Genomic DNA, 24,910 nt, shown 5'->3' with positions numbered 1-24,910 from the left:
GACAGTTTTGCATCATCATTAGCCACAGGTGAGGTCCCAGAAGATTGGAGGGGAGTAAAAGTTGTGCCCTTATTTGAGAAGGGCTGCAAAGAAAATCCTGGGAACTATAGACCAGTAGGCTGAACATCTGTGGTAGGTAAGTTACTTGAGAAGATTCTGAGAGATAAGATATACATGCATTTGGAAAGACAGGGTTTGTTTAGGAATAGTCAGCATGGCTTTGTGTGTGGGTGATCATGCCTCACAAATTTGTTAGAGTTTTTTGATGAAGTGACCAGAAAGGTTGACAAGGGCAGGGCAGTAGACATTGTCTGTATGGATTTCAGTAAGGCCTTTGAAAAGGTTCCAACTGGTAGACTGCTTTGGAAGGTTAGATTGCATGGAATCCAGGGTGAGCTGGCAAATTGGATACACAATTGGCTTGATGGTTGGAAGCAGAGGGCAATGGTGGAAGGATGCATATTGGACCGGAGGCCTGTGACTAGTGGAGTGCCTCAGGGGTCAGTGCTCGGCCCATTTCTGTTTGTTATCTGAATCAATAACTTGGACGAGAATGTACAAGGCATGAATAGTAAGTTTACAAATGACACTAAAGTAGGAGGTATCGTGGACAGTGAGGAAAGGTATCAAATTGCAGCAGCCCCTTGATCAGCTGGGGAAGTGGGCTGAGAAATGGCAAATGTAATTTTTTATATAGATGAGTGAGTGGTCTTGCATTTTGAAAAGTCAAATCAAGGCAGGAGTTTCATGGTGAATGATAGGGGCTTAAGGGGTATAGTGGAACAGAGGGACCTTGGAGTTCAGGTGCACAATTCACTGAAAGTGGAGTCACAGGTAGACAGGGCAGTGAAGAAGGTTTTTAGCACATTGGCTTTCAGTAGTCAGGGCATTGAGTATAGAAGTTGGGAAGTTATGTTACAGTTGTACAGGACATTGGTGAGGCCACACTCAGTATTTTGTTCAGTTTTGGTCACCTTGCTATAGGAAGGATGTTATTAAACTTGAAGGAGTGCAGAAGAAATTTACAAGGATATTGCCAGGACGCAAGAGCTGAGTTATAGGAGGAAGTTGAACAGACTAGGACTCTTTTCTTTAGAGCGTAGGAGTGTGAGGGGGTATCTTATAGAAGTGTATAAGATCTTGAGAGGCATGGATAGGGTGAACGCACTCAGTCTTTTTCCCAGGGTTGGGGAATCGTGGACTAGAGGGCATCAGTTTAAGGTTAGAAGGGAAAGAATAAAAAGGAACCTGACACAGAAGGTGGGACACATGTGGAATGAGCTGTCAGCAGAAGTTGTTGAGGAGGGTACATTAACAACATTTAAAATGCATTTGGACAAATACATGGAGAGAGAAAGTTTAGAAGGATATGGGCCAAGTGCAGGGAAATGGGGTTAGCATTGATGGAAATTTTGGTCAGCATGGACCAGTTTGGGCCAAAGGACCTGTTTCTGTGCTGTGGGTTTCTATGACTCTATGAACCACAAACCATCTTCCTTTTTGCTAATTTTTATTCCCATTAGCTAAGAATCTCTCTCTGATTCCCATTGACTTCTATTTTGATAGAGCTCCTTTATTTCAAATTCAATCAAATGCTGCTTTGGTGTTAAGCACAAATATTCTCACCTTTTCTCTCAATTTCAGTTTTGTTGTCCAGTGCTTGGACCAAGGCTGTTATCAAGTCAGGAGCTGAGTGGCTCAAATGGATTTCCTTCCCTAGAGGATATTATTGAATCAAATTTTTTTTAGGATAATCCAATAATTTCATGATCAACTTGATTGGGAAAGTAACAGTAAGGATTCATATTATATTACAACTTTACTTTAAAAATGGTATTATTTGGCTGACTTTATTAGGCAGCTATATTTAATGAATAGCCACTTATATAATTTGTTGTTTGGTTGTTTATTGAATTGATTTGACTTTAATCCTATAAATGTAGTGCCAATTCTACATCTATTAGCATTCAGGTGACATGATATCTATTCAGCACTGCACATTCCAAGCATGGGTTTTCATGTGACTGAGCAGAATGATTCTTGACACGAAGATCTTTGAGGACACTACATGCAGGTGGTAGTGGTATCCAGACTGCATGATTTATTTCCTTTCCTTCCTTTTTCTTTCATGGTCAGCCTCATTATTAAGGCATCAAGATGCTCTTCTTGAGAAAATTATCACGATTTTGAGTGGTTGGTAACCAGCCCCTCCCAGTGATTTATGTCAATGCTGCCATCGTTCAAGGAGAGCTAGGACTTTTTATGATTTACAAAGGGCTTTGTTGTCAAATAGTTACTGCCATAGTTTATACAAGGCTGATTTGGCACTGCTGATTCTATGGGATCTTCTTATCAATGGTGGCCTGTTGAAAGAGGTGGTTGCCAGCGTATGGGAAGTGTTCAACATACAGGTGGGTCTCCTCTGGGACATGTTTCCACAACACCAATTGGCTGTAACACGACTGCTGAATTTAAACCGATATTTGTAGAACACAAACTTTCCTTACCTGTATTGGCTATAACATGGTATTGCATGCTTTTCTTATAAAGTGAGATCGCATGAGAACTGAACTATGGTGTGAAAAGAGAATTTTCTGTATTCCAGAATCTCTCCTGGAATATAAGTAGGAGTTGGAATATTGGGGTAACCAGGTATGGGTTGATGTATGTTTGTTGATTTGATCACATTCAAGGAGAAGCTAAGTTTCTTTTGTACAGAATCCAAGTCATCAAGAATGGCTTGCACATTGAATGGAAAATGGGCTACAACATTGCAGTCATCTGCAGATTGTAGAACATTTATGTCTATGGAGGTCAATTTATTTTTAGCACAAAGGTGACTAAGGTTGAACAGTTTTCTATCTAGGTGCTACATTTTTTTTAAAAAGCCTATTTGGACATGTAATGACAGACCTTAAAGACAGGCGCTATTCTTCACCAATAGGTTCTACCAAAAGGTGCTGGTGAATAGCCTGAAGAACATCAGCTGTGTTTTCACCATTAAGAAATTCTGAAATGTTTCAGCATTGATGGATTGTCATCTCTCAGAACAGAGACACTACCAAAACACAATTTTGTCCATTGTTCTTGACTTATAGGTGCCTCTTGTTGCTTCAAAAAAGTATCACACATCATAGTTTTCTGTATATTATTGAATCACTCAGGCAAGGAAAGGTGATCATTTTTGTTCTAGAAAATCACAAATTTCAGCATTGTTTTAATCAAACCAGTCTTGGTGATAACAATGCTGCACGCCAATGGTCTGGTCACAATAACTGACTTTATTTTCGCCCACTGTTCTGGAATTGATCTGAATGTGCAACATGAAGTTATTAGACCTCCAGTGTACCCATAGTTAAAAACAGTGTGAGATCAGCTGCCTTTTGCCAATTTCTTACAATCTCTCACTTCCCATCTTCTAAAAGTCAGGAAACATACTTTTATTTGTGAACTGCTGCTTGTCATTCTCTTAATTCAAGTAATCACATAGCAGCAGCATGAGTGATTAGCAATGATAATCCGCAAACATTTCCAAGTGGAAGCTCAGAAGCAGCAGGATATTAATTTATTGTTGAATGAAATCATCCTTCCTGTAAACAAACCTCCACACTGAACAAAAGTTCCCTCACCAAGAGATTGTCCCAAAACATAATTAGCCTTGGGAGAAATTACCTGCATGAGTGTAGTGTATTGGGTCTCATATGTCAGTAGACATTCTTCTGTCCTTTCAAGCAAATGTTCTTGTTCTAAGTAAATAAATCTATTCTGTTATCTTGAATTATTTTTCAAGCATCTAAGTTTCAAATTCATTATAAAACATTAATTTTTTATATGTGACCTGAAAGATAAATTGAATTCAAAGAATATGAACATTAAAAATGTTTTGATGTAACCATGTAAAGATTAGAAATATGTTTCCCAATGTAGAAGAAAGCACTAATACTCACACAAGCAGCAAGCATTACTTTTGACACACTTTATTTTCTGCCTTTGTTTGCACGTTTGCTTTAAAACTTTAAATCATCATAATTCAATTTGAATTCTGCATCAATCTGAACACTCAATTATCAGAAGCAGGGAAAAAAAATTTCATAGCATCATAGAATCTCTACAGTGCAAAAGAAGTTATTCGGCTCATCGAGTCTGCACTGAATCTCTAAAGAGCATTCCACCCAAACCCAATGCAAGTTACCATGACTAAATTAACCTAGCCTGCCACATCCCTGGACACAACAGGGCAATTTCCGTGGAGCACATGAGAAGAAAGAACAACATATCATTGAATTATAAAATTCTTCAGCATACAACAAGACCATTCAGCCCATCACTTTGCAGGTATTTATCCAATTCACTACTGAAGGCTTCTGTTGGATCTGTACCCATCACCCAGCATGCAGTGTTCCAAATCAGAAGTACTAGTGTACCATCTTATACATGGTACACTCTGCTGTCAGTGATGGAAGAAATGAATGTTCAAGATTGAGTGTCAATCAAACAAGCTGCTTTATCCTTTATTCTGCATTTATGATGTTAAGTTATTGAGTGTTTTTGTACTGTACTAATCCAGGTAGGATGTGGACAGTATCTACCACATTCGTAAATTGTGCCTTAACAGGCATTGGCAGTCAAGAGATGGGATACTCACCACAGCATTCACAGGTTCTAGCCTACCTGTTGTAACCACAATATTTAAATAGCTGGTCCCATTCAATTTCTGGTCAATGGTAAACTCAATGATAATGCCAGTAGAGAGTTCAACAGTGGTAATGCCTTAAAAGTTTATAAAAAAAAAGACTGTTAGATTATGCAGGAGGTAGTTATTGCCTGCAAATTGCTTAGTGTAAATGTGCCACTTATCATCCCAAGCTGAATATTGTGCATTGTCTTTCTGCATATGGACACAAACTGAGGCAGTGTCTAAGGAGTCATGAACCAAACTATTGAGTGTGTAAACAGGTGTGAACATCCCTCATTTCTGGAGGGAAGACCATTGATGAAGTAGCTGAAGATAGTTAGGCTTTAGACTTTGCCTGGAGAAATTGCTGTCGTGATCCCTTCAGATGATTGATACCCTCCTGCCAACAACAACTACAGCAATCTTCCTTTGTATGAGAAATTACCAATAGAGAACTTTCCCCAGTTCCCAATGGCTTCAGTTTTGCTTGGGCTGCTTAATGCCCTAGGTGGTTAAATGCTTCCTTGATGTCAAGAGTGATCACTTGCACCTCAACTCTGGAGTTCAGTTCTTTTGTCTGTATTTAGACCAAGACTGTAATAAGGCTAGGAGCTGACTGGCCCTGGCAAAAACCAACCTAATTATCACTAATCAGGTTATCACTGTTTAAGTGCTAGCCCGGTAACATAGAACATAGAACATAGAACAATACAGCACAGAACAGGCCCTTCGGCCCACGATGTTGTGCCGAACTTCTATCCTAGATTAAGCACCCATCCATGTACCTATCCAAATGCCGCTTAAAGGTCGCCAATCAATCTGACTCTACCACTCCCACGGGCAGCGCATTCCATGCCCCCACCACTCTCTGGGTAAAGAACCCACCCCTGACATCTCCCCTATACCTTCCACCCTTCACCTTAAATTTATGTCCCCTTGTAACACTCTGTTGTACCCGGGGAAAAAGTTTCTGACTGTCTACTCTATCTATTCCTCTGATCATCTTATAAACCTCTATCAAGTCACCCCTCATTCTTCGCCGTTCCAACGAGAAAAGGCCGAGAACTCTCAACCTATCCTCGTACGACCTACTCTCCATTCCAGGCAACATCCTGGTAAATCTTCTCTGCACCCTCTCCAAAGCTTCCACATCTTTCCTGAAGTGAGGCGACCAGAACTGCACACAGTACTCCAAATGTGGCCTAACCAAAGTCCTGTACAGCTGCAACATCACTTCACGACTCTTGAATTCAATCCCTCTGCTAATGAACGATAATACTCCATAGGCCTTCTTACAAACTCTATCCACCTGAGTGGCAACCTTCAAAGATCTATGTACATAGACCCCAAGATCCCTCTGTTCCTCCACCTGACCAAGAACCCTACCATTAACCCTGTATTCCGCATTCTTATTTGTTCTTCCAAAATGGACAACCTCACACTTGGCAGGGTTGAACTCCATCTGCCACTCCTCAGCCCAGCTCTGCATCATATCTAAGTCCCTCTGCAGCCGACAACAGCCCTCCTCACTGTCCACAACTCCACCTATCTTTGTATCATCTGCAAATTTACTGACCCACCCTTCGACTCCCTCATCTAAGTCATTAATAAAAATTACAAGCAGCAGAGGACCCAGAACTGATCCCTGCGGAACTCCACTTGTAACTGGACTCCATGCTGAATATTTACCATCTACCACCACTCTCTGACTTCGACCGGTTAGCCAGTTTTCTATCCAATTGGCCAAATTTCCCTCTATCCCATGCCTCCTGACTTTCCGCATAAGCCTACCATGGGGAACCTTATCAAATGCCTTACTAAAATCCATGTACACTACATCCACTGCTCTACCCTCATCCACATGCTTGGTCACCTCCTCGAAGAATTCAATAAGACTTGTAAGGCAAGACCTACCCTTCACAAATCCGTGCTGGCTGTCCCTAATCAAGCAGTGTCTTTCCAGATACTCGTAAATCCTATCCCTCAGTACCCTTTCCATTACTTTGCCTACCACAGAAGTAAGACTAACTGGCCTGTAATTCCCGGGGTTATCCCTATTCCCTTTTTTGAACAGGGGCACAACATTCGCTACTCTCCAGTCCCCTGGTACCACCCCCGTTGCCAGTGAAGACGAGAAGATCATTGCCAACGGTACTGCAATTTCCTCTCTTGCATAGTGAATGACATCTTCTAACATTCTACTGATAATTGAGAGAAGACTGATGAAGCAGTATTTGGTTGAGTTGGATTTATGCTCTTTTTGTGGACAGGACTGTTGATGCCAGTTTGAGTCCGGCAATCACCAGCTGCAGCTGCTGGCATGTACAGAGAGGACAAGAGTCAATTCTCGTAACTTCACAAGTTACTTTATTAATGCATTAAACAATGCCCATATTTCTTAAATGATTTATCACAAATTCATGCTTATATACTTTTCCATAAACTGAACTAGAACCTATTTATATACTCACGACAGTCCTCTGACACTCCCTGAGTAGTCACAGAATATAAAAGCTAATATCCGACCAGGATAATTGCTTGCTGCTGCTAACAAGGGCTGATGCTGGCCAGATGCTGTTTTTTCCTCTCTCTCTCTCTCTCTCTCTCTCTCGGCGTTGTCACCACATCCTTGACATGGAATCTGCTTCTGTGATGGTTGGTCTTTGGAGTTTTTGCTGGCTCCAAGCTCTGATGGTCTTCTTTTATCCTCTTTTTCTTATCTCTCTTGAGTTGTGCTGTCTTTGTCCTGTTGGCTCAGGCTTGTCCACTCATCGCTTGCCTTTATCTTCTTGGCCCTGAAGCAGCGACTTAGGTAGCATTACCACATTGCTCCTCATCCAAATAAAGCTTTTGCGTTACCTCATCTTTCTTACTTTTTTGCAGAAATTTAGTTGGTACCAACTGGTTCTGATCAGCTCATGTATTACCTGAACTCAGGTCATTCTCAGTTCAAAGGTTGCATTTCCCGGTCATCAGCAGTTTTATACTTAAGCATTTCCAGATCCTGTTGTATCTGACTTTCTTATTCTGCTATGTCCAAGGTGTTGACAGTTGCTACCCCGATGCATATCCTGCCCCTCATAATTCCAATTTCAATTCTCTTTTCTTCCTACCTAAACTCATTCCTGCTCAACTGTTCTTCAAGGAGCCAAACAACTCCACTGCCCTGTGACCAACCATTTCAACTCCCCAGCCCACTCCTCCAGGGACATGCAGGTTCTGTGCCTCTTCTCGGGACCCTACAACATTGACTTCACCAGTTTACAAATCTCCCCTCTCCCCATCTCATCCCAGATCCAACCGTCCGATTCAGCACTGCCCCCTTGACCTGTCCTACTAATCCACCTTCCTTCCCACCTATCCACTCCTACCCTCCCTACCGACCTATCACAATTATCTCTACCTGCATCCACCTATCGCCTTCCCACCTACCTTCCCTCCAGCCCCCTATTTATCGCTCAGCCCCCTTCACCCTCCACATTCGTGATGAAGGGTTTATGCCTGAAACATCGACTCTCCTGCTTCTAGGATACTGCCTGACCTGCTGTGCTTTTCCAGCGCCACACTTTTCGACTCTGACTCTCCAACATCTGCAGTCCTCACTTTCTTCTAATATTCTGATCATTACACTTTGTTCAGGACTCAACTCTATCAGGCTGGCTTTTGCGTCAAATTAAGCCTTGTTTTGCTGTTTCTTCTTCCCCTGTTGGTGAGCTGCTATGTAATCTTCCTTCTTTACTGTTTCCACCAACAGTTGTACCTAGTTTTCCAATAAAATGCTGAATACCTCAGGTTCGGACAAGTCCAAACCTATCAACCCCTCCATTCCTGTCATGAGCTTATAAGGAGTGTAGCCTGTGAATGAAGCATTGGTTTCTTATTATCATCAACACATAGGGCACAACAACCTGGCAGGTTGTCTTGTGCTGCTGCACCATTCTGTCTGCCATGTTTTTCAGTGTCCGACTCATCCTTTCCATAATTCCACTAACCTGTGGTCTGTAAGATATGTGGAATCAGAAAAGATACACATCCAACGCATCATCCTTAAACACTTCCGCCAACTCCAACCAAACCCCACCACCGAGGACATCTCCCCATCCCCACCCCTCTTTGCCTTCCACAAGGACCATTCCCTTTGCCAATCCTTGGTTTGCACCACTGTCCCCATTGACCCCCCCCAACGAAACCCCCAACCCCCAGAATCTTCCCCTGCAACTATCACCACCCCCCCCCCCCCCCCCCCACCTCCAGTCAGAGCTGCAAATAGTCCTTCCAGATGAGACAGAGGTTGAACTGCCTCCTCCAACCTAATTGACTGTATCCAGTGCCCCCGATGTGGTCTTCTCTACATTGGGGACACCAAACGTAAACTAAGGGAATATTTCGGCAAGAATCTCAGCCTAGCTCGCAGGGGCTAACCGGACCTCTCAGTCACTGTCCATTTTAATTCCCCTTCCCACTCCCTTTCCAACATGACCATCCTTGGCCCCCACCATTGCTGCAACGAATCAAACCGCAAATTGGAGGAACAACACCTCATCTTCTGCCTGGGCAACTTACAGCCGGCAGGACTCAACATTGAGTTCTCCAGTTTCAAATAACCTCCCTTCCCTGCCCCTCCCCCTGCCTTCCATTCCTCTCATTGGGTTCATCCCTTCCATTGATCAAACAGGTCTACCTGTCTTCACCTATTCCCATCTCATCACCCTGCCCCCCACCCCTTTATCTGCAGCTCCCCTTACACTCAGCCCGAGTCCTGAAGAAGGGTTACAACCAAAACTTCGACTTCTCCACCTCCTGATGCTGCCTGGCTTGCTGTATTCTTCCAGCCTCCTGCTTTGTGCAGGTTAGGTGAACTGACCATGCTAAATTGTCCCGTTGAGTTAGGTGCATTAGTCAGAGGGAAATGGGTCTGGGTAGGTTACTGTTTGGAGGGTCGGTGTGGACTTGTTGGGCCAAAAGGCCTGTTTCCACACTGTAGGGAATCGAATCTAATCTAATGTGGAATCTCTGTCGATCCCAAAAACGGTCATTATATTGTGCATTACTTAGGCTGTAAAATGTTTTCCTTGATCTGATTCTATTCTCTGGAGTATACATCAACGAGTGAATACATGTTCCAACAAAACCTTTGCAGTATTTCTGGCTGTGTTTATGGTAGCCTGGAAAGCTTCCACCTGTCTAAGGTATCCATTATTACCAGAATATATTTGTATCCTCCTGGAGTGGGGGATAGCAGTCTTACGTAGTTTATTTGTAAATTAGTCCAAGCTCTTCTACTGGTCCAGTATGTCAGAGGGCCCCTTTCTTAATGTTCCTGTCAGAGTTATGCTATGTACATTTCAAACAATTCTTAACATAGTGTTCCACATCAGCTTTCATTCCAGGCCACCAGCATGCCTCCTTTATCTTACCCAGGTTAGTCTCTGCCCTTTTATGTCCCCATAAGTCATGGTACCAGTTGATTCTTTGATTTAGCCCCTACTCTGGCAGCATGAATTTTCCTCCACATAAAACCACTCTGGCCTGAACATAAATCCCTTCTGGTGCTTTATATGCGTCTGATTCTGCTTCTTCTATTAGTTTTTTCAGTTGTCTGTCTTTCTTTTGTTCCTCTGCTAAATCCATTATCTCTATTTATTTCTCCTTCTGGCTACTGATTTCCTTAACTGGTGGCTGCCATTCTCCCCGCCCCCCCACCCCCCCCCCCCCCCCTTTACAGCACTAGCTCACCAGCCTTCCTGTTCCCTTCAGGAGATAACTTTGAAGGAACTTCTGCCTTTGTGATCCCATATCCTTTCCCCTGTGATTCTTCAAAGATGTATCCTAACAGTGGAGCCAATGGTATGGGCTTTCAATCTGCTGAGACAAATCCTCTCATCTTCCAAAGGGGCAAATGCTCCATATATATCCCACACCCAGTTCTTCTTTCTCCTTTCTGTACTGATGAGGAGCCATCCACAGAAATTTTACAGTGGTGTTCTTCCTTTCCCTTTTCCTTTGCCTCCTTGCTTTGGTGCCTCTCATTTATTTTGATACAAATGGGCCCTTGGGACCATTTGCTATCATTAATCGACATTTGTGTTTTTACCCGATATGCTAAGCTGTCTGCTAACATGATGGTAGCATTCTCTTCTTTTACAGTGATATCCCTTCCTTGTAGCAACAATGTCCATCTAGCAATTCTAATTTGGCTAACTATATCATCTTTAATCCTTCTGTCTAATAAAAGCTGTTCCAACATTCTGATAATATTGGAGGCAGGTTCAGCCCCAATGTGTAGATTAAATGCTGCATTCCCCAAAAAACAGCCAGCAGATGTGAGAGCATGAATGAAGATACTGGTCTTAATTTCCCATACGTCTCTTGTAACAGAACTGTTAAGAGGCTGGTGTCTGTGGTGGCTACTTCCAATGAAAACAGTTCAATTGGGTTCGGGTTTTCAGAGCATGTGCAGCAACTAGTGCATATTCTGTTTTCCACTCCCAGGATGTATTCTTTTTTAATAACGCCATCAAAGGGGCCGGTTTTGTACCGAATCCATTGATGTGGTCTCTGCAATATCCCACTAAGCTTAGGAAGGATCTTAACCCTTTGTTGTTCCATGAAACAGGGAGTCTGCCCTTCATGTGTCAATTTCTCTCTTCCCCAGTGACAGAATCATTCCCAGCTAAGTAATTTTGTGCTTCATCACCTGCATTTTCTTAGGGTTTATTTTCCCAGCCAATTTATTCAACAGCTGCAGCAACTCACTTAGCAGTTGAGAATGCTCTTTATTTTCAGTCTGTAGAAGCACGTCGCCCACACACTGCATCAGACATTCAGGTTTTGAGAACCCTTTTAACACTTCTCTTAGACGTTGGTGAAATATGGATGGGGGTTATGAAATCCCTGTGGTAGGGACATCTACATATATTGCTGGCCTTGGAAAGTAAATGTGAATTTATACTGGCACTCTCTCTCCAAAGGAATTGACCAAAACCTGTTACTTATGTCCAAAACCGTGAACCACTGCACATCTTCATTTTGTTTGACTGTTTCTGGGTTAGTTGCTACGGTGGGGGCTGTTAACGGGATTGGTTTGTACAATGCTCAGTAGTCTGTTGTTAGTCACCACCTATGGTCCGGTTTCCTCACTGGCCAAATAGATGAATTGTTAGTGGCTGCTAGCTGTCTCAGCATCCCTTGTTGTTTCAAACTCTATTACCTTCCCTACCTTTTCTTCTGCCTATTCCAGAAAACCATATTGCTTCTATGGTTTGGGGTCGGGACCCTGTATACACACTCTCCCAGCCATTCTCCCACACTCTCCTTTATGTCGGGCAAACACCAGTGAGTGCTGTGCAATGAGTCATTGCACTTCAGGGTCATCACTTATCTGCCCTGGTTTCACCTGCATTACCCCAACCATGCTTATCCTATCCTGATATTCCCCCACCAGGATGCGAGTACAGTTTTTCCTACTCATGCCTACAGGCATTTGCCAAATCGAGACAGGGTCCTGCTTTCTTGTCCTCTAGGTAATGTAATAAGGACCACTTAAAGTTTCAGTACAATGCCTCCAACAGTACGTGCACATGTCCCACTTGTGAATGTCACTTAAAATGATTTTCCTTTGAATTTTCCAATTTGCATCATTGACATGGGTAATATTGACAGTGGTTTAGAATACCCCCATGTCCCAAAGGAATGTAACAAGACAGCCTCCAACCCTGCCATTCACTAGGGGTCTCCCCACTTTATTCCATAGTGTAACACATGTCCATAATGAAGAGGCCTACGACCATCATTCAGTTCAGGATACATCGCTGAAGATAGTAGTATCTCCGTCACATCACATTGGGGGTTGGGTCTGTTCGGTCCTTCCATAGGTAGGCTCTGGCCCCTCCTGGCTTGCATTCTCACATCTCGGATTCAGGCATTCTCTTGCAAAATGTTCCTCTTGGCCACAATTTTAACACTTGTACACCCTGCTTTGAATTCTCCCTATTCCTGAGATGTTTCCTGTACCTCTACATCTACCCACTGTCTGGAAGGCTGGAAGAGGTGCCCTCTGAGCATGCCCCCCCCCTTCATTTCTCCAGATTGCTGTCTGATCTTTGACAGGCATCCTCCATACCACAGAGGCCCTGGGTAATTTTGTTGTTTCCTTTTCCCATACCCTGATGATCTTCCTGATCACCCAGGGCCTCTGTGTGTGTGTGTTATGAGTGGGTTCAAACTGTTGTTATGCCCACCTGACTCCTTAGTGCCATGCGATACCAGTGTTCTCAGCCACTGGTTCCTAGCCTCTTCCTCCAAGTTGTTCCTGTCCAAGGCTGTACATACAAGAATATGAGAAATAGGAGCAAGCGTAGGCCATCTGGCCCTTCAAGCCCGCTCTGCCATTCAATAAGATCATGGCTGATCGTTTCATGGTTTCAGCTCCACCCACCCTCTCACCATAACCCTTAATTCCTTTACTGTTCAAAAAATTATCTATAAGAAATTATCTATATATGCCATGAAAGACTGTCCAAAGGCATTATGCAAATGTGGTGGTCACCTTTCCTTTGATATAACTTTGTTAGTGCCTCCACTGAATCCCCTCTGTTAGCACCCATGAGAGTTAACACCTGGTCTTTTAAAGCCACATTTGTGCATCTTCCAATTTTCGCTTGTGATAAGGCAGAATATATATGTGCATATAGGCACATTATTATTAATTTTCTTTCCTCAGCATCATCTAAACTATGTACTTCTCTCTGTTGACTAACCCCTTGGAACAGGTGCCTCGGATCATCCCCGGGCGCACATGTACCAATGTCTTTGGCAATACCCCTCAACTGCTGCATTCCTAATGGGGTGGAATATGTCACTGTCATTACCTCCTCACCGTCCTCTCCTTCACCCGTTCTAGTCGTTACAAGGTGTCAGTTGGCACTGGCGCCAATGGGGTCTTTGATCCTAGGTCATAAGCTGCCAGAGGATCCTCTGGTATGGGATCTCTGTCACCTTAGCCATATATAGCCACTTCATCCACCAAACCATTCCAATCTATGTCCCCTTCACCACCTTCATCAGCTATTTTAGGTGTAAACGCACATGTCATGCCTCTTTGTGCAGCTAGCTGACTGTGCAGCCTTTCTATCTGTTTCTGACACTGTGTGTGATTAGCAGCACTATTACTTTTTTCCTGAGCTGCTCTCTGAATCACATCCATTGCAGCTTTTAAAATAACACATTTTTGCTTCCACACCTTTGCCTCAGCTTCAGCCATCTGCGCTTCTCCCTCGTGCTTACTCCTTTCCCTAACCAGTTTAGAACATGACAGCGCAGTACAGGCCCTTCGGCTCTCGACGTTGCGCTGACCTGTGGAACCAATCTGAAGTCCATCTATCCTACACTGTTCCATTTTCATCCATGTTTATCCTATGACCATTTAAATGCCCTGATAGTTGGCGAGTCTACCACTGTTGTAGGTAGTGTGTACCACGCCCCTACTGAGTAAAGAAACTGCCTCTGACATCTGGCCTATATCTATCCCCTTCAATTTAAAGCTATGTCCCCTCATGCTAGCCATCACCATCCGAGGAAAGAGGCTTTCACTGTCAACCCTATCTACCCTCTGATTATCTTGTATGTCTCAATTACGCCACCTCTCAACCTTCTCTCTAATGGAAGCAGCCTCAAGTTCACCAGCCTTTCCTCATCAGACCTTACCACCATACCAGGAAACATCCTACTAAATCTCCTCTGAACCCTTTCCAAAGCTTCCACATCCTTCCTATAATGCGGTGAACAGAACTGTACGCAAGCCTCCAAGTGTGGCCACACCAGAGTTTTGTACAGTTGCAGCATGACCTCATGGCTCCGAACCTCAATCCTTTTATCAATAAAAGCTTAACATTACCGTATGCCTTCTTAACAGCCCTATCAATCTGGGTGGCAACTTTCAGGGATCTATGTACGGGGCATCAAGCTCTCTCTGCTCATCTACACTACCGCGAATCTTACCATTAACCCAGTACTCTTTATTCCTGTTGCTCCTCCCAAAGTGAATCATCTCACACTTTCCTGCATTAAACTCCATTTGCCACCTCTAAGCCCAGCTCTGCAGCTTATCTATGTCCCTGTGTAACCTGCAACGTCCTTCAACACTATCCACAACTCCACCAATCCACCTGACCTGCACATCTTTGGATTGTGAGAGGAAACAGAGCACCCAGAGGAAACCCAGGCAGACACGGGGAGTATGTGCAAACTCCACACAGTTACTTGAGACTGGAATCTGACTCGGGTCCCTGGCGCTGTGAGACTGCAGTGCTAATCATTGAGCCACCATGGGTTAGTTTTTGTCCAATAGGTGTAGGAGGGTTTCCTGAAACAGTATGCAGACAAGCTAACAAGGGGCACGGCCACACTGAATTTGGTACTGGATAATGAACCCGGCTAGGTGTTAGATTTGGAGGTGGGTGAGCACTTTGGTGATAGTGACCACAATTCAATTATGTTTACTTTAGCGATGGAAAGGGATAGGTAATTATGATGCTATTAGGCAAGATTTAGGATGCATAGGATAGGGAAGGAAACTGCAGGGGATGGGCACAATTGAAATTTGGAGCTTATTCAAGGAACAGCTACTGCGTGTCTGGTTCTGTCTGGTATCAGCGCTTGGGCAACCTTCCAAAGGGCTTCTCCAGCAGGTTTTCCCTTGTCCTTACCCTGACCTGCATACTACATGTGTTACGGCCACTTCCCTATCATGTATGATGTATTTCTGGAGGACTGCCATCCAATCAGGGCAATCCATTCCCTATTAATTAGTCATATTCTAATAGTTATGGATTAACCCAGGCTCCCGTCTGGTATGATTCGGCTCTCTTCCTGACTCTGCAGAGAGATGGTCCCTTGAACCCCAAGCTCCTGTTGTCTCTGTACGTTGCTGCTCTGGTTCGACCTGAACGTCCCGCTGACTCAGCGAGAAGATCGTCCTTAAATCTAAAGCTGCAGTTCAATCTGACTGTAGCCCCCTATGACTCAGTGGAAGGATTTATGCTCAGGCCCACCTAGAGATGCCAAAATCTGTTGGTGCCTGTTTGAGCCTGGCAATTGCCAGCTGCCGATGCTGGCATGACAGAGAGGAGAAGAGTCAATTCCCGTGACTTCACAAATTACTTAAATAATACACATATTTCTTATATGTTTCGTTACAAACTAGAGCTTATGTATTTTCCCACAAACTGAACTAGGACCTATTTATACACCCACTAGAGTTCTCTGACACTCCCTGAGTAGTCACAGAATGTAAAAGCTAATACCTGATCACGATAACTGCTTGCTGCTGCTAACAAGGGCTGATGTTGGCCAGATGCTACTCTCTCTCTCTCTCTCTGGCTCTTGCTCTGTCACTCTCTCTTGATGTCATTGTCACGTCCTTAACGTGGAGTCTGCTTCTATGATGGTCAGTCTCTGGAGTTTTTGCTGGCTGCATGCCCCAAGAATTGTCTTTTATCCTTTTATACTTATCTCTCTCGAGTCATGCTGTCATCTTCCTGCTGGCTCAGGCTCGTCCACTTAAAACATGTCTTTACCTTATCAGACCTGAACCAGAGACTTAGGTAGCATTACTTCATTTCTACTCATCCAAGTAAGGCTTTTGCATTACCTCATCTTTCTTACTTTTTTGCAGAAATTTAGTTTGTACCAACTGGTTCTGATTGGCTCAGGCAGTACCTGGTCCTTCTCAGTTCACAAGCTGATATTCCCTGTCATCAACAGTTTTATACTTGAGCATTTCCAAATCATGTTAGTGACTGGTACCAACTGTCTCTTTCTGCAGCCTCCTGGCTAACAGGATATATCTGGGAAATTTACATGTTGCCAGGTAGATGCCAGTATTGTAGCTGAATGAGAACAGCTTGGCTAGGAGTGTTGCAATTTCTACAGCACAAGGCCTCAATATTATTGCCAGAATGTTGTCAGAGTCTGTAACCTCTGCTGTATCAAGTGCCTTCAACCTTTCTTGTATCACATGGAGTAAGTTCAGTTAGATGAAGACTGGTATCTGTAATGCTGGGGGACTTTGAAAGGAACCTGAGATGGATAATCCATTCAGTTAAAGGTGGTTGCACATACATCAATCTTGGCTTCCCCACTATCACAAGTGAAGATATTTGCATGGTACCTCTTTATGTGGTTAGTTGTTTAATTGTTCACCACCATTAACAACTGAATGAGGCAGGACAGCAGACTGCCAATCTGTGGGTTGTGGGATCACTTGTCTCTGTCTATTGCAAGCTGCTTTTGCTGTTTGGTATGTAGCAAGTCATGTGGTGTGGCTTCACCAGATTGACACATTATTTTTAAGTATGTTTGCTGCCACTTCTGGCATACCCTTCTTCATCATTAAATTAGGTTTTTGCCCTGCCACAGTGGTAATGTTAGAGTGGGGAGAAATGTCAAATAATGACGTTACAGATTGTGGTTGAATATATTTATGCTCTACAGTGCCTCATGATTGACCAACTGAGAATTTTTGCATCTGTTCAAATTCTGTCATATTTATTATAGTAGCAGAGTCACACAACACAATGGAGAATGTCCTCAATGTGAAGATGGGACTTTGTCTCCACAAATACCACGCAGTGGTCATTTCTGCCAACTTGGTCATGGGCAGTTGGCATTTGCATACTACATTGGTAGCGACATAGTGAAGTAGATTTTTCCCTCCTGTGGATCCCTCACCATCATCACCTGCCATAGACATTCTACGAGGATCTGGGCATCTTGATCAGTAGTCATTGCCTCTGAATCACTCTTGATAATACACATTGAAATCCCCTGCCAAGTTTATACTTGACCTTGGCACACTTAGTGCTTCTTCTACTTGTTCTTAAACAGGGGGTATTACTGATTTATCAACGGGTGGCATGAGAGACCATGAGAATTCATGCTAATCAATAAAAGAAACATGCTAGAGACTGAGACAAGTCATCCTACAGGCAAGGCATCAGATCAAGATTCTGCAGAAAGTGCCATATCCTCTTGTGAACAGGTAGTGCATAATTGAATAACTAGCAGAAGTTCCATAATATCCTCCAAAACTAAACAATGGCACAGTAAAGCAGTGAAGACATGAAAACAAAGTTGAAGCATTCACAATCATCTTCAGCTCGACATGTCAGGTGGATGATCCTTCGGTATCACCTTTTGATTTCCAGACCATATAGATAGCGCTCTACATATAATTCAGTTCACAGTGGACCATATCATGACACAGCAAAATACAGAAAATATTTTGATCTTACCAACAAGCTGGCTGTAAACAACTGTTGGAGGAGGTGGTTCTTTGAACATTCTCAACCTCAGTTATGACACGAAGCTCATTAAAAGCTGAAGCATTTACAACCATCTTCAGTCAGAAATGGCAAGTGGATGATTTACATCGGCCTCCACCTGAGGTCCTCAGCATCACAGAAACCAGTCTTCAGCTATTGTCATCACTCCAAACCACAACGGTTCACTAGATACAGGAGCCATGCCCTCAGCCAAGCTGTAACATATTTAAAGACTGAAAATATGCACCAATTCAACTCACCAATCAGCTGCTTTGTTTATGCAAAATAAATCACATACAGCTTCCTTTCCGTTGTTTCACTGCTTGATGATTCTTGTGTACAGCCCAGCACTACAACCATTCAAGGCAGCACTCACCTCTTTAAGGTCAGCTAAAGATGGGCAATAAATACTGACCCAATCCAGCTATAAACAAGACCTTATTAAAACATTACACAGATTTTAAGGACCAGATGGCTTAGTCTTTGTCTATTTTGTATCTGTGTATTTCAGGAATACATTTTCAAAACTATTTTGTTAACCTTAACCACCTTCAAAGATTTGTGAACAAACCTTCTTTAGAATTGTACCATAAAGGAGGAATAAAGTTAATTTATTTTATATTGATTCATGGGATATGGGTCTCCCTGATTTATTACCCTTTCTAGAACTGAATGGTTTGTTAGGTCATTTCAAAGCACAGTTAAAGGTCAACTGCAATGGTCTGAACTCACATATATACCACACCAGGTAAAGACAGCAGATTTTCTTCCCCAAAGACACTAGTGAACTAAATGGGGTTTTATCACAATCAACAGGCCCCTAATAAGCTCGCTTTTAATGCCATTTTTTCTTGCTAAATTCAAATTTGACCATCTGCCATGGGTATGACTTAGACCTTTGTTCCCAGAACATTAGAACCTACAGTTCTGGGTAACTAGTTCAGGCTCATTACAATGATGTCACCATCTGCCTTAAATAGTTAATTGTGATAGGATATTAAATTTGCATGCACATGAAGACGAAGGTAAGGATATATACTATCAGGCCCACAAAGATTGCATTCAACGGGCCAGGGATAATTGAAATGAATTAAATATAATTTCATGGTTCTTTTAAAAATTGATTGTTCTTTTATTTTCCAATAGGTACCATAAGTTCCTGGGTGGTCATATTCATATTGCCCATTAATAGTGCACTGAACCCAATCCTCTACACTCTAACAACTCGAACTTTCAAGGAAATGATACTACGGTATTGGTATAACTATAAAAATAGAGGAATTGTAAACAAACAAAGTCAGAAAATCTGTGCACCATCATTCATCCTCCTGGAAATGTGGTCATTTCAGGAGAGCATACCAACAGTAAGAAAAAGTGAACTGTAGAAAATCCTTCAGAAATCTCGCAAATCACCATTACATTGAAGCTGCTGTCAGAAAGTTTTGTATCAAAAATTTAGCACAAGGTGAATGCTGTCACATCACAAAGTGTTTGCATTTAGCTGAAGACCTGGGCTCAAGACATTGCCGAGCTGTTAAGCAAAAATAAAGTTTCAATCTTATTTATTTATTTACAAGCAAGCTTAAACTTTGTATTTTGCCTTTTGGCATTTTGACACACATCTTTATCATGTATTTGGTGTATCTTCCTCACCAGATGTAAAAAATAAACACAGCTCATTTGATGTGTTACCCTGCATCTTGTTTACTGAATGATTACCTCAGAATAAGTAACAAATGACTTGAACCATGTTTAACTGTATTGTTTTAGTGGCTTTATGCAACGTGTTAATGAAGATGTACAGATTATTTACTATTTAAGTGAATTCTCACTTTGTATGAAGTATATATTAAATACGTCTTATTGCAGATCATGGCAGAAGAGGCCACAATAACACCACAGAAGCTTTATTGTGGTGTTCATTAATCAGTTTGAATTATTAATTTATATAGTCTATTTGTAGATATTACTCAGCTTATATAATTCATATTTCTATGCATAAAGCTCATGTCTTGCAAAGTCAATCATCATTCTTATTACTGCGGCATGTGGACAATGTTGTGATACTGTACCCAATGATGTAGCAGCTTCCAAAAGACAAGCTGTGGCAGTATTCACTAGGAATAATTAACCTACTTGATTTAAATATAAATATGACCTTAAAATCATACTGATATTCCTCAGCTTAATCAAATACTGTGCTCTGTAAATAATGTTGTAAATGGCTAACAGAAATGATGTGAATGATTTCTATTGTCTCATGAATTTGAATGCATTAAATGTTGCATCACAATTTGAAAGTTAAATGGGGTAGAAATATTGACCTCATAAACCCTTGTTCGCAATTTTAAGTGGATTCTACATAATGGCTAAACTTTGTATTTAATTTAAAGCAATAATGCAGGGCCTGTCATTTTTATGACATAATGTTACACCTCTGGCACCAGACTGCAGTTACTTTGACCATACGTAGTTTTAGTCTGTGTGTTTTAATCCTGGATCCTCATAAATTGCTACATTCATGCCAACTATGCTCTTATTGAGACACTCCTCAACTTATTGGAGAATTAAAGTCAAGATTAGTGTGTTGCTGGAAAAGCACAGCAAGTCAGGCAGCATTCGAAGAGCAGGAAAATCGACGTTTCAGGCAAAAGGCCTTCATCAGGAATGAGGCTGGGAGTCTCAAGTGTGGAGAGATAAATGGGATGGGGTGGGGCTGGGGGGAAGGTAGCTGAGAGTGCAATAGGTGGTTGGAGGTAGGGGTGAAGGTGGCAGGTCGGAGAGGAGGGTGGAGCGGATAGGTGGGAAGAAAGATTGACAGATGGGACAGGTCATGAGGACGGTGCTGAGCTGAAAGGTTGGACCTGGGATCGGTGGGGGAAGGGGAAATGAGGAAACTGGTGAAGTCCACATTGATGCCATGGGGTTGGAGGGTCTTGAGGCGAATGTTTCTTCATTCCCCCAAGGCTCCCAGCCTCATTCTGATGAAGGGCTTTTGCCTGAAACGTCGATTTTCTTGCTCCTTGGATGCTGCCTGACTGGCTGTGCTTTTCCAGCACCATACTAAGCTTGACTCTGATCTCCAGCATCTGTTGTACTCATTAGAGAATTAGACTGGCTAGTGAGCAAGGCTCCATGTTTTTGTAAATATTAACCTGAAGTTTGTGGGTTACCCAAAGTTAAATTAAATTGAAATGAACAGAAAACATTTGAAACCTGCTGATAACCTAATGATTTGAAAGGTTTTTAAACTGTGAATGTTATGCTGAAGGAATATGTAGCGATGTGCATGTGTATTTAGATTGCAGGGTAGTAATTCAGCAGTAATAGACTGAATTGTCACTGTAACTCTGGAAAAGATTTGTTTCAAACAGACACAGTGAATCAGGTGCATTAATGGTGTGACGGTTTATCAGCTGAATTTGTGCTTGTTATGGAATTATGCTGTGTAAGTATCATATAGTTGATTGAGGTGGTAGAGGTGGTAATCAGTGAGCAGAAGCTAAATTTTATGTTAAAGTTTAGTAAGGGCAAGAGATAAGCGTCTTAATGAGTTAATTTATCAAACTGACATGGAAAACAAGAACAGTACAATACAGTACAGGACCTTTGCCCCTCAGTGTCGTGCCGGCCTTTTATCTTACTCTAAAATCAGATTAACCTACATTGTACTCTCTTCTGTGTGCCTATCCAGGAGTTGCTTGAATGTCCCTAATGTTTCTGACTCTACTACCACTGCTGGCAGTGCATTCCACACACTCACCACTCTCTGAGTAAAGAACCTACCTCTGACATCTCTCTTAAACCTTTCTCCAATTACCTTAAAATTATGCCCCCCCCCCCCATTTCTGCCATGTGAAAAAGTCATAGAGATGTACAGCTTAGAAACAGACCCTTCAGTCCAACCCACCCGTGCCGACCAGATATCCCAACCCAATCCAGTTTCACCTGCCAGCGCCCAGCCCATATCCCTCCAAACCTTCCTATTCATATACCCATCCAAATGCCTCTTAAATGTCGTAATTGTACCAGCCTCCACCACTTCCTCTGGCAGTTCATTCCATACACGTACCACCCTCTGTGTGAAAAAGCTGCCCCTTAGGTCTCTTTTATATCTTTCTCCTGTCACCCGAAACCTAAGTCCTCTAGTTCTGGACTCCCCCACCCCAGGGAAACGACTTTGTCTATTGAGATTAGAGTGGTGCTGGAAAAGCACAGCAGGTCAGGCAGCATCCGGGGAGTAGGAAAATCAATGTTTCAGGCAAAAGACCTTCATCAGGAATAGAGCCCCTCTATTCTTGATGAAGGGCTTTTGCCCGAAACGTCGATATTCCTGCACCTCGGATGCTGCCTGACCTGCTGTGCTTTTCCAGCTCCAATTTAATCTAGACTCTGGTTTCCAGCATCTGCAGTTCTTGTTTTTACTTTGTCTATTTACCCTATCCATGTCCCTCATAACTTTGTAAACCTCTATAAGGTCACCCCTCAGCCTCCGACGCTCCAGGGAAAACAGCCCCAGCCTGTTCAGCCTCTCCCTGTAGCTCAAATCCTCCAACCCTGGCAACATCCTTCTAAATCTTTTCTGAACCCTTTCAGGTTTTGCAACATCTTTCCGATAGAAAGGAGACCGGAATTGCACACAATATTCCAACAGTGGCCTAACCAATGTCCTGTACAGCTGCAACATGACCTCCCAACTCCTGTACTCAATACTCTGACCAATAAAAGAAAGCATACCAAACGCATTCTTCACTATTCTATCTACCTGCAACTCCACTTTCAAGGAGTTATGAACCTGCATTCCAAAGTCTCGTTGTTCAGCAACACTCCCTAGGACCTTACCATTAAGTGTATAATTCCTGCTAAGATTTGCTTTCCCAAAATGCAGCACCTCTCATCTGAATTAAACTCCATCGGCCACTTCTCAGCCCATTGGCCCATCCAATCATAAGACCATAGGACATAGGAGTGGAAGTAAGGCCATTCGGCCCATCGAGTCCACTCCGCCATTCAATCATGGCTGATGGGCATTTCAACTCCACTAAGACCACTAAATCAAGATCCCGTCGTAATCTGAGGTAACCTTCTTCACTGTTCACTACACCTCCAATTTTGGTGTCATCTGCAAACTTACTAACTGTACCTCTTATGCTCGTATCCAAATCATTTATGTAAATGACAAAAAGTAGAGGACCCAGCACCGATCCTTGTGGCACTCCACTGGTCACATGCCTCCAGTCTGAAAAACAACCCTCCACCATCATTCTCTGTCTTCTACCTTTGAGCCAGTAATGTATCCAAATGGCTAGTTCTCTCTGTATTCATGAGATCTAACCTTGCTAATCAGTCTCCCGTGGGGAACCTTGTCGAACGTCTTACTGAAGTCCATATAGATCACATCTACGGCTCTGCCCTCATCAATCTTTTTTGTTACTTCTTCAAAAAAACTCAACCAAGTTTGTGAGACATGATTTCCCACGCCAAAGCCATGTTGACTATCCCTAATCAGTCCTTGCCTTTCCAAATACATGCACATTCTGTCCCTCAGGATTCCCTCCAACAACTTGCCCACCACCGACGTCAGGCTCACTGGTCTATAGTTCGCTGGCTTGTCCTTACCGCCCTTCTTAAACAGTGGGACTACGTTCGCCAATCTCCAGTCTTCCGGCACCTCACCTGTGACTATCGATGATACAAATATCTCAGCAAGGTGCCCAGCAATCACTTCTCTAGCTTTCCCCAGAGTTCTAGGGTGCACCTGATCAGGTCCTGGGGATTTACACCTTTATGCATTTCAAGACATCCAGAATTTCCTCCTGTCATATGGATATTTTGCAAGATGTCACCATCTATTTCCCTACAGTCTATATCTTCCATATCCTTTTCCACAGTAAATACTGATGCAAAATACTCGTTTGGTATCTCCCCCATTTTCTGCGGCTCCACATAAAGGCCGCCTTGTTGATCTTTGAGGGGCCCTGTTCTCTCCTTAGTTACCCTTTTGTCCTTAATGTATTTGTCAAAACCCTTTGGATTCTCCTTAATTCTATTTCCCAAAGCCATCTCATGTCCCCTTTTTGCCATCTTGATTTCCCGCTTAAGTATACTCCTACTGCCTTTATACACTTCTAAGGATTCACTTGATCTATCTTGTCTATACCTGACATATGCTTCCTTCTTTTTCTTCACCAAACCCTCCATTTCTTTAGTCATACAGCATTCCCTATACCTACCAGCCTTCCCTTTCACCCTAACAGGAATATACTTTCTCTGGACTCTCGTTATCTCATTTCTGAAGGCTTCCCATTTTCCAGCCATCCATTTACCTGCGAACATCTGCCCCCAATCAGCTTTCGAAAGTTCTTGCCTAATACCATCAAAATTGGCCTTTCTCCAATTTAGAACTTCAACTTATAGATCTGGTCTATCCTTTTCCATCACTATTTTAAATCTAATAGAATTATGGTCGCTGGCCCCAACGTGCTCCCTCACTGACACCTCAGTCACCTGCCCTGCCTTATTTCCCAAGATTAGGTCACGTTTTGCACCTTCTCTAGTAGGTACATCCACGCACTGAATCAGAAAATTTTCTTGTATACACTTAACAAGTTCCTCTCCATCTAAACCCTTAACACTATGGCAGTCCCAGTCTATGTTCAGAAAGTTAAAATCCCCTACCATAATCACACTCTTATTCTTACAGATAGCTGAGATCTCCTTACAAGTTTGTTTCTGGCTCTACCTATGCCCTCAACATCTTGTACACCTCTATTAAGTCACCTCTCATCCTTCTTTGCTCCAATGAGAAAAGCCTTAGATCCAGTCCAGGCAGCATCCTGCTAAATCTCCTCTGCACCCTCTCTAAAGCTTCCATCTCTTTCCTATAATGAGGCAACCAAAACTGAACACAATA

The 24,910-nt window shown here is 42.8% G+C and overlaps 1 protein-coding gene across 1 annotated transcript in view; it reads left to right on the top strand.

Annotated features, from left to right (window-relative positions):
• The window catches only part of rxfp1 (relaxin family peptide receptor 1), a 113,498-nt gene extending 94,042 nt beyond the window's left edge, over positions 1–19,456 (top strand). The window contains exon 19 of the mRNA XM_072584262.1: positions 19,144–19,456. Coding sequence (XP_072440363.1) covers positions 19,144–19,382 — 239 coding nt within the window. The 3' untranslated portion in view covers positions 19,383–19,456. The remainder of the gene's footprint in view (positions 1–19,143) is intronic.
• The last annotated feature ends 5,454 nt before the right edge of the window (positions 19,457–24,910 follow it).

This window comes from Chiloscyllium punctatum, chromosome 14, assembly GCF_047496795.1.
Source record: "Chiloscyllium punctatum isolate Juve2018m chromosome 14, sChiPun1.3, whole genome shotgun sequence".
NCBI classification, from domain to species: domain Eukaryota; kingdom Metazoa; phylum Chordata; class Chondrichthyes; order Orectolobiformes; family Hemiscylliidae; genus Chiloscyllium; species Chiloscyllium punctatum.
Note: the sequence above shows the minus strand (reverse complement) of the source record. Positions and strands in the feature narration are given on the sequence as shown.